Below are 9,664 nucleotides of genomic sequence, written 5' to 3' on the forward strand. Positions count from 1 at the left end.
CCGCGGGGACCCGCTGGACATAGGGAGGTGGGTGGCCACGGGCAGGACCAGGGCCTCAGCCCAGGCCTGAGGGATGCAGCGTGAAGCCCACTCGGGAGAGCAGGGTCTAGCCCGCAGCGCTGCTCGGGGGTGGGGGTGCACATTGCTCCCGGGGCCCCTCTGTGACCCCAAGCAGCTGAGGCAGGGTAGGGGTGCCGCCTGTACCCACGTCCCCCCACCGGGTCACAGCTGCCGTGTGCCCACGAGGACGGCGGAGAGGGACATGTTTCCACGCTGGCCGAGGCGGCGGGTCCCTGGGGCGGTGCGTCCCCGAGCAGGGGCCCGAGGGGCTCCCCGGGCAGAGCTGCGGGTGCCGTGGGACAGCCCCTGGGACGGCGGTGGGGGCAGGAGCTCACTCCCCGGCCACCGCACAGCTACTGCCCTGCCTCCCCTCCCGCCTGAGCTCTGCCCACGGAGGAGCTGCCGGCACGGAGGTGAGCTCGCCGCACGGCTGCCCCTAAGAACCCACGGGCGGCCGGGCAGGGTGTGGGCTCCGGGGCTGACCCGGGCCCCCCGAGCAGGCGGGGCCCCTCGTGTTTCCCCCAAGCCGGACGCCTGCTCCTGGGCAAGGTGGGCAGGGAGGAGGCAGCGGTGGCCTTCGGCATCCCTGGCGGGACCTTAGCACACAGGATCCTCTGGTTTTCTATTTTCCAAGCTCTGTCCTGGCCCTGGGGGGCCCCGGTCATGCGGCCGCTGGGGCTAGGGGCATTCAGGGGGCCGCCGCCGAGGGCAGGACACGGCCCTCGGAGCCCACGGTCACCCCCGTCGGCGCTGAGGGCCAGGAACTGAACCACGTCCGCTAAGTCCCCGCCCTGGTGGCCCCGGGTTCTGCGGAGAGGCCAGGGAGCAGCGGCGGAGCCCTCCGCAGGTGAGGGCCCAGGGCTGGGGCTTGAGAGCCGGGGGGGGCAGGGGGGGGCTGCGTCTGCACAGGTGGGAGCCGACGGGTGCTTGCGCCCGCGTCCGCCTGGGCCCGTGTGAGCCCCTGGTGGGGGGTGTCCTGCGTGCACCACGTGGGACGAGGGCCGCAGGCTTGTCTGGGACCTGCTGCTGCACGTGTCCGTCCCGCGAGGGGCCGGGTTCTGTGGTTTGGGGGCTCAGCTCCGCGTCAGGAGCTGATAGTGCAGGCGTCTCTGCGACACAGCGTGCAGCTCCTGAGGCTTGACAGGGGGTTGGCAACTGTCCCGGGGCCGGCAGAGAGTGCAGGGTGCCTGCGTGTGTGTGTGTGTGTGTGTGTGTGTGTGTGTGTGCGCGCTGGGGGCACGCGGACATGCAGGTGCCTGGAGTCCACGTGGGAACCCGCATCGGGGCCGGTGGGTCAGGGTCCATGGCTGCTGAGCACCACCAGGGCCGGCGGCGTGGGCAGGATCCGCATGCGGGGCAGGGGACGTGACTCTGCACCCGGCAAAGCTCGGGACACAGGTGTGGGAGCGTCACCGTGGAGCCGGGGCCGTCCCATCTGTCTGCTCGTGTCCGTGGGGCGCGGGCTCCCGAGGAAATCCCGTCCCCCCAGCCACCCAGCGCGGTCACACTCCGCCCGGAGACAACCTTGGACCAGGTGGAGCTTGGTTCCGTGTCCCGTGGCTCACAGGGGCACATTGGAGCGGACAGTCCCGCGGTCACCCCCACAGGTGCTGTTACCGGGTCCCTGCTTCAGGGCGCTGACCCCAGCGAGGTCCGACCGGGCCCCCTCCGGCCGCACGGCCAGCAGCACCCACCGGGCTGCACAGCCCCTCGAGTGGGTTGGCAACGTCGCCGTGGGGTGGCCAAGGGGCGTGAGGCACTGAGAGGGCGGGCGTCCCGTCGTCCCATCACAGGCAGCGGAGGGGGGGGTCCATCTGCAGCCGCCTCCTCCCCCCCCGGGCTCTGGGCTCCACGGCCCCGTGAAATCTTCGCAGGGTGAAAACCGCGTGTTCCTGCGTGAGGCGGGCCCTGGGCGGCGTGCAGGGCTGAGGCCGGGGAGTCCCGAGTCTCCCAAGGAGGCAGGAGGCCGACAAGGGACAGGAGCGGGCCCAGGGCCGGGGCAGCCACCCTGCCGGGGTCTGGGCTCAGGGGCCTCCAGAAAGGGTGGGGGGGGGCAGCTGGGCCCGGGCACCTCCTGCACCAGGGCAGGCGGCCCCCCCACACCGCTTGGCCGAGCTCAGCCCCCGAGGCCCGTGGGGCGGGATGCAGAAGAGCCCGAGCAGCCGGCTGGGGGTTCCTCCTGCGAGCCCCCGCCCGTGCCCTCCACGTCCACACGGGTCTGCTCAGGCCGTGAGGCTCGGGGTGCAGGTAAGGAGCTGTGACCCCAACCCCGGGACGGACTTCGCTGCCTTTACAACGGGTTTAGGAGACGTGCACACAGCCGCGGCCTGCGGGGGCCCCGGGACGGGGCTCAGCCACATTGTGGGGAGCCCCAGGGGGGACCCAGGGCCGTGCGCAAGGCGGGGTGACAGGAGCCGACTTCTGTTTGGGGGAGCGGCCCTGTGGGCCCTCTGACCACAGTCCTCGTGGCGGCGCTGCAGGGGCTGGGGTCACCGAGGCCCCCTGCACCCTGTGGCTGCCTCAGCGCACAACCAGATGGCAGCTGCGTGTGGGGTGGGGTGGAGGCTGGACCCCCAGGGCCCGTGGAGGGGCCTCAGCCCTAGGACCTGGCTGGGGTGACCAGGGTGGGCCTCCTGCGTCCCTGCACCTCCCGGACCCCGAATCCTCCCAGGGAGCAGGTGCCCCGTGGGTGGCCGTGACCCGCGTGGCCCCTGCCCTCCTGGGGCCATGCACGTCAGCAGGTCACCTGCAGGCGGTCACCTCGAGGACAAGACCAGGAGCCCCGCTCAGGGCGCAGCCCTTCCCCGTCCCCCCAGGCCGCTCCCTCACCCCCAGACCCACGAGACGCCAACCCAACCTGGGAGACGGTGGCCACAGCCTCCCTGACCCTGTGCAGCCCGGGCTGGGCATGTGAGGCGTCCTCGTGTGCCCCGCAAGGCCCCCTCCCCTCCACGTCCCCACCTCCCACCCGGCACCCGGGGAACGAGAGGACGCAGGCGCTCCCGGGGGCCAGCCTGGGGGAGGCGGACGGGGACGGGGCAGCGGCTCCCACACCCCGGCCGGCACCCCAGCCGCTGCCTCCGCCCCCAGGTGCCGCCATGTGCGCCCCGGACAACGGCTCCGAGGTGACGGAGTTCATCCTGGTGGGCTTCCCGGGCCCGGCGGGCTTCCACGCGGGCCTGCTGGCGCTCTTCTCGCTGGCCTACGCGCTCACGGTCACAGAGAACGCGCTCATCGTGGCGGTGATCCGCGTCAGCCCCGCGCTGCACAAGCCCATGTACGTCTTCCTGGGCCACCTGTCCTTCCTGGAGCTGTGGTACGTGTCGGTCACGGAGCCCAAGATGCTGCTGGGCCTGGCGGCGCCGCGCTTCCGGCGCATCTCGTTCGCGGGCTGCATGGCGCAGCTGTACTTCTTCCTGGCGCTGGCCTGCACCGAGTGCGCGCTCCTGGGCGTCATGGCCTACGACCGCTACGTGGCCATCTGCCGCCCGCTGCGCTACCCGGTCGTCATGAGCGGCCGCCTCTGCCGCCTGCTGGCCGCCGGCTCGTGGCTCTCGGGCTTCAGCGTGTCGCTGGGGAAGGTCTTCTTCATCTCGCGCCTGGGCTACTGCGGCCCCAACGTCATGAACCACTTCTTCTGCGACGTGTCCCCGCTGCTGAACCTGGCGTGCTCCGACATGTCGCGGGCCGAGCTCGTGGACTTCCTCCTGGCGCTGCTGGTGCTGCTGGGCCCGCTGCTGCTCACCGTGCTGTCCTACGGCGCCATCGTGAGCGCCGTGCTGCGCGCCCGCTCCGCCGCCGGCCGCCGCAAGGCCTTCTCCACCTGCGCCGCGCACCTGGCCGTGGTGCTCGTCTTCTACTCGGCCTCGCTCTTCATCTACGCCCGGCCCCGCGCCATCTACTCCTTCGACTTCAACAAGCTGGTGTCCGTGGTCTACACGGTGCTCACGCCGCTGCTCAACCCCATCATCTACTGCCTGCGGAACCGGGAGGTGAAGGACGCGCTGCGCAAGGCGGCCGGGAGGGCGGCCTGGGCCCTGGGTGCCCGGTCTTAGGGGCCTCCCCGACCCCCGCCCCTGGGCCGCGCCGGACCCAGCTTCCGTCCTGAGTGGCCCCGAGGTGAGGGCCCGAGGCGCCGTCCCTGGCGCACACCTGAGCGGAACGTGCCCGGGACAGCACGCAGGGTGACCACTCCGACCCGGCTCACGGCCCCTGGGGCCTGGAGCGGCACCCCGTGTGGAGCCCCCGCCCCCTGCCCTCCGGGGCACCACACAGGGTCTCATCCTGGGCCACTTCGCTGCCGCCGCCTCCAGGGGGCCCACACCCCCGTGGCTGCAGGAGGGAACACCCGCTCCCCGACCCCTGGTGGGCGCAGGGTGGCCAGGACGCAGGCCTGGCCCCACCTCCTTGCTGAGGCCCCAGGCAGCGCCAACCCCCGCCTCCCGTCTAGCAGACCCCACGGCCTGGTCGGCTGCAGCACCACGACCCCCGCCGGGCATGGGGAATGTTCCCACGTGGACCCTGGAACTGCCCGCCTGCCACCAGCACCCCGGCTCTTCAGGGGAGCATCGCCGCTCCACACGGCCCCAGACACTGGGGTGCTGCCGCCAGGGACCCGCACCCCCAGCCCCTCCCGCCCCCTCCAGCCGTCTGTTCGAGCTCCGTGGACCCGGCTCCCACACCCGCGTTGTCACCAGTGGGGACCTGGCTGGGCAAGGGCTCCCCAGAGGGGCCTGCGCCTGCTCTCCTGAGATGATGGGCGCCAGGGCTTCAGGGCGCACCCCAACCCAGCCGGGGGATGGCGGGGACACCGCGGCCCCTAGGGTGACCCAGCCCTGCCTGTGCCACAGAGGCAGCCGGGGTGCGGCTCAGGAGTCTCCAGGCGCCGACGCAGGATGTCTGGTAATAACGGTCAACCCCGCTGGCGAGGTTGGGGACCGAGTGTTCCTCTTGTGCAGTTGGGGACACCATGCTTCATCCTTGGAGCACACCCCGTGTCCGACCGGCCCGCCTCCAGCTCGGTGTCCAGGCACCTGGCAGCCAGGAGCCTGGGGGGCGGGGGCAACCCCACGGTCGGGAGCCGGTGAGGGCAGGACGGGCGGGACGGCCAGGCTGCAGGGGGCAGGGGCACCTGCCTAGGCCCAGGGCCGGGACCATGGCACAGCCTCCCCCGCGGACGCTCCTGCCCTACTGGCCCGTTGTCGCCACTCCTGGCCGGGGCCTCAGGGCTCCGCGGGACAGAGCCAGCGCCCCCAGGGAGCCCGTGAGTCTGTGTCCCCGCACCGCCCCTTCCACACGGATGTCACTTCCAAGTAAACCTCTGTAACGTGGTGGCTTTAAAAAACACGGTGAAAACACTACCGGCTCCCTGGTTTGCCCATGAAGCGCCAAGTGGTGGGCGCTGCCGGGCCCCCAAGGCCAGGACAGCACCGTCCGCACACGGGGCACCCCCAGACCACAAGGCGCCGCATGCAAGGCCCAGACGAGCGTGACCCGCGTCCTCCCGCAGAGGTGGAAGCGACTTTGCACGGCGGCTGCCAGCGGCCAGGGAGACCCCCGAGCACCAGGGACAAGTCGGGGGCCAGTCGGGCAACCAGTGCCCACCGGGGAGAGCACGGCCATGGAGCAGCTGGGGCCACTGGGCAGGCGCCCCAAACCCAAGACCCCAAGAAGCCCCAGAGTGGGGAGGGGGCAGCGGGGGGCCTGGGGGGGAGCCTCAGGGAGCCCTGGGAGCTCTGACTGGGCTTGTCCTCCGCAGGTGGGGGCGGGAGGGGGCGCCCGGGCAGGCGCAGGGGCTGGCGCTCGGCAGCCTCCACCCCGACGGGCAGGCCTGCAGGCAGCTCTCCGGGCCCAGGGCCGCCCCGGCTCCTGGGGAGCTCCAGGGAGAGGCTGCCCGGCCCGCGGGGTGAAGAGCCAGGGGAGCCGCGAGGGGCCCCCCGAAGGGAGCACGGAAGGTGCAAGCCCCGGGCCGCCCCACAGCCGGGTAGGGGAGGCCCCGGAGGGCGCCGGGTGAGGACAGGACGGTCCGCTGGGTCTGTCAGCAGGTAGGACACGGGGGGGGGGGGGGGGGGGGGGGGGGCGGGGGGGCGGGTGGCAGCAGAGAGAACAGTCCCGGGGCAGGAAGGCCAAGAGCAGGCCCTGCCAGGGAGGGGCACCCCCTGCACCCGTGGACCCAGCCCCGAGGCACCCCCAGCCCCCGCCTGCAGCTCCAACCTGCAGGAGCAGGAGCAGCCCTGCCGCTCCCCGCCCCGCACCCCCTCCCCCCGCTGGACTCGGAGCACATTGTCATCCCCCCACACCCTGAGGCAGCGGGACCCCCTCCCGGCTCCAGGCCCTGAGGCCGTCCTGCACCCCAGAGTGATGACCGCTGCCCCGGGGGGACACACGGCCCGCATCACCCTGCTCACCACACATCACCAGCCCCGTGGAGCTGTGTCTCTGTCCCCTCCACACTGTCACTGAGCAGGACTCCTGTGGGGACCCCCGGGTCTCCCAACCCCCCACCCCTGTCAAGCCCATGCGGCCCAATCCTCCCCGGGTCCCCGACGCAGCCTTCACCGGCACCCTTCTGGGTCCTGACCCCATGGCATCCCCCTCCCCCGATGCCCGGCATCTCCCTCCCCCAATGCCCCGATGCCTGGCCCCGGCTCAGGCCAGCACCAGCCCCACTCAAGGACATAGGAAGGGACAGTCCCCTCTGCCCCGACCCCTCCCACAAGCCTGACTCTCTGTGGGGCTCACACAGACAGACACCCCCTCCCCCTCCCCGGCTGCCAGGGCCCCCACCTCCTGTGGACACGGTTCCCTGCACCTGCCCCCGGGGACTGAGGCGGCCTGCAGCCCAGTGACCTGTGCTCTGTCCACACATGCCTGGTGCAGGGATGGAGCAGCCGGCCAGGAGGGCGGGAGCGGGTCCACGGCAGCCACGGGGAGCATCCGCCCAGCCCCCCGGCATCCAGGCCAGCCTGGCCTCCGCTGTCCGCCTCAGGGCAGCTGCCTGGGTTCTGCTTCCTCAGACCTCGGAGGACGGTGGGCGCACCGAGGGGCTGGGAGCCACCACGGCACAGAAGGAAGAGGCCCTACTGCTGGTGGAGGGGCAGTGGGGGGCCCGAGCCCAGGCCGGAGTGCTGAGCCACACCTGCCCCACGGCCACCCCTCGGCCACCCCTCGCCCGGGCCCCAGACAGGGGATGACTGACCAGTGGATGAGGAGTTGGAGCTCCTGTGGCCTGGGATGCCCTGTCCCCAGCGGCCCTCGAACCAGCCCAGCCCACCCAGGCCCCCTCTGTGCCCCCCTGTCCCCATCAGTCCCTCTGACTAGCCCCAGCCCACCCAGGGCCTCCTGTGTCCCCCCCCATCCCCATCCGTCCCTCTGACCAGCCCCAGCCCACCCAGGGCCTCCTCTGTTCCCTCCTGTCCCCAGCAGCCCCTCAGACCAGCCCCAGCCCACCCAGGCCCCCTCTGTGCCCTCCTGTCCCCATCAGTACCTCTGACCAGCCCCAGCCCACCCAGGGCCTCCTGTGTCCCCCCCCATCCCCATCCCCATCCGTCCCTCTGACCAGCCCCAGCCCAGCCAGGGCCTCCTTTGTCTCCCCTGTCCCCAGCAGCCCCTCAGACCAGCCCCAGCCCAGCCAGGGCCTCCTCTGTGCCCCCCTGTCCCCATCAGTCCCTCTGACCAGCCCAGCCAGGGCCTCCTCTGTGCCCCCCTGTCCCCATCAGTCCCTCTGACCAGCCCAGCCCACGCAGGGCCTCCTCTGTGCCCCCCTGTCCCCATCAGTCCCTCTGACCAGCCCAGCCCACCCAGGGCCTCCTCTGTGCCCCCCTGTCCCCATCAGTCCCTCTGACCAGCCCAGCCCACCCAGAGCCTCCTCTGTCCCCACTGTCCCCAGTAGCCCCTCAGACCAGCCCCAGCCCAGCCAGGGCCTCCTCTGTTCCCCCCTGTCCCCATCAGTCCCTTTGACCAGCCCAGACCACCCAGGGCCTCCTCTGTCCCCCCTGTCCCCAGCAGCCCCTCAGACCAGCCCCAGCCCAGCCAGGCCCCCTCTGTCCCCCCACCTGCCCCCCGGTAAGAACAGTGTTTGGTTAAAGATAGCAGATTGAGCACCACATGCTCCCTCCTCAAATCCCAGCAGAAGGATGATAAAGGAACCCACAGGATCAGGACAGTGACAGAGAGGACAGTAGCAACAGAGCTCCAGAAACTGGACAGATGGACTGGACCCTGCTGAGCATTAGCCCAGAAGGCAGGGGTTTGCCCCTCAGATGCCCCTGTGGCTGTCCTTACTTGTAGCTGGCATGATGAGCGAGGGGCAAACTCACAGCACCTACAGCACAGCTTACTATTCAAAACCAGTTGTAGGGGGATCCCCGGGTGGCTCAGCAGTTTAGCGCCTGCCTTTGGCCCAGGGCGTGATCCCAGGGTTCTGAGATCGAGTCCCACGTCGGGCTCCCTGCAGGGAGCCTGCTTCTCCCTCTGCCTGTGTCTCTGCCTCTCTCTCTCTCTATCATGAATAAATAAATAAAATCTTAAAAAATACAGTTGTATTTCTACAGAGCAGTAACAAAAAAACTGAAATGTTTTTTCAAATGTCATTCCCAGTACTATCAGAAAACATAACATAGCTAAGTGTAAATCTTACAAAAATGTGCAAGAACTGCAGACTCAAAACTACAAAACTTTGGTGATAACATTAAAGACCTAAAGAAATGGGATGCAAACCACTGGTTGAAACACTCACTTAACACTGGTTGTTAAGACGTGAATCCGCCCCGAGCAGATCTGTGGGTTCTGCACAATCTCAGTCGGAACCTAAGCAGGTTTCTCTTAGAAATCTTACCAATCTGATGCTAAGAATTGGAATTCTCAAAGCAACTTGAAAAAGAGCCATGGATTTGGAAAACGAACACTGCCTGACTTCAGGTTTTATTACAAAGCCACCGTAATAAGTCAGCGTAGGATTGGCATCAAGATAGACAAATAGACCCGCGGATCAGAGAAGAGAGACTACAGGAATGGAGCCACCATATAAAGACAGCTGAGTTTTGACAAAAATCCAAAGAAATTTAGTGGAAAAGGATTAGTCTTTTCAGCAAACAGTGCTGGAAAAATTAGGCATCTCGATTCCCCAAAATAGGCCTTGATCCCTACCTCACACCGTATATACCGATTCCCTCATCGACCAGCCTAAGACTGTACCTCCCAGAGGAGAACATCCGAGGGAATCTTTCTTACCTTGGGTTGGGCAGAAATTTCTTAGATATAAAAGCAAAACCAAAATCCATGAAAGAAAAAAAATCATCGAGTGGCCTTCGACAGAATTTAAATCTTCCGCTCTTCGGAAGGTGCAGTTACAACAGGGCGGATACAAGTCTGAGAGAAGATGTTTTCAAATCACGCGTCTCGGCGGGAGGGCATGTGGCCTAGCGAACTCCAAGAACAGGGTGGGAGCTCCTGAGACGCTACACCCCACACACACACCCTCGCTCTTAGGGTTTACGTCCTTTCAGGCCCTGTAAGTGTGTGTTCACGGCGGCTTCCTCTGTGGCAGCCCCGGGGCGGGGGGAGCGGGCAACACCGGGGTCCACCAGAGGTGGACAAGCTGTGC

General features: G+C 68.3%; 1 protein-coding gene across 1 annotated transcript; it reads left to right on the forward strand.

Annotated features, from left to right (window-relative positions):
• The first annotated feature begins 3,158 nt into the window (after positions 1-3,158).
• On the forward strand, positions 3,159-4,115 carry LOC140620497 (olfactory receptor 226-like). The gene has a single exon (XM_072804702.1). The coding sequence runs from the start codon at positions 3,159-3,161 to the stop codon at positions 4,113-4,115; it is 957 nt and encodes a 318-aa protein (XP_072660803.1).
• The last annotated feature ends 5,549 nt before the right edge of the window (positions 4,116-9,664 follow it).

This window comes from Canis lupus, chromosome 29 (assembly GCF_048164855.1).
Source record: "Canis lupus baileyi chromosome 29, mCanLup2.hap1, whole genome shotgun sequence".
NCBI classification, from domain to species: Eukaryota; Metazoa; Chordata; class Mammalia; order Carnivora; family Canidae; genus Canis; species Canis lupus.

Excerpts from the sequence above, each read along its gene's own strand:
- LOC140620497 (XM_072804702.1), top strand. The coding sequence starts at position 3,159 with ATGTGCGCCCCGGACAACGGCTCCGAGGTGACGGAGTTCATCCTGGTG.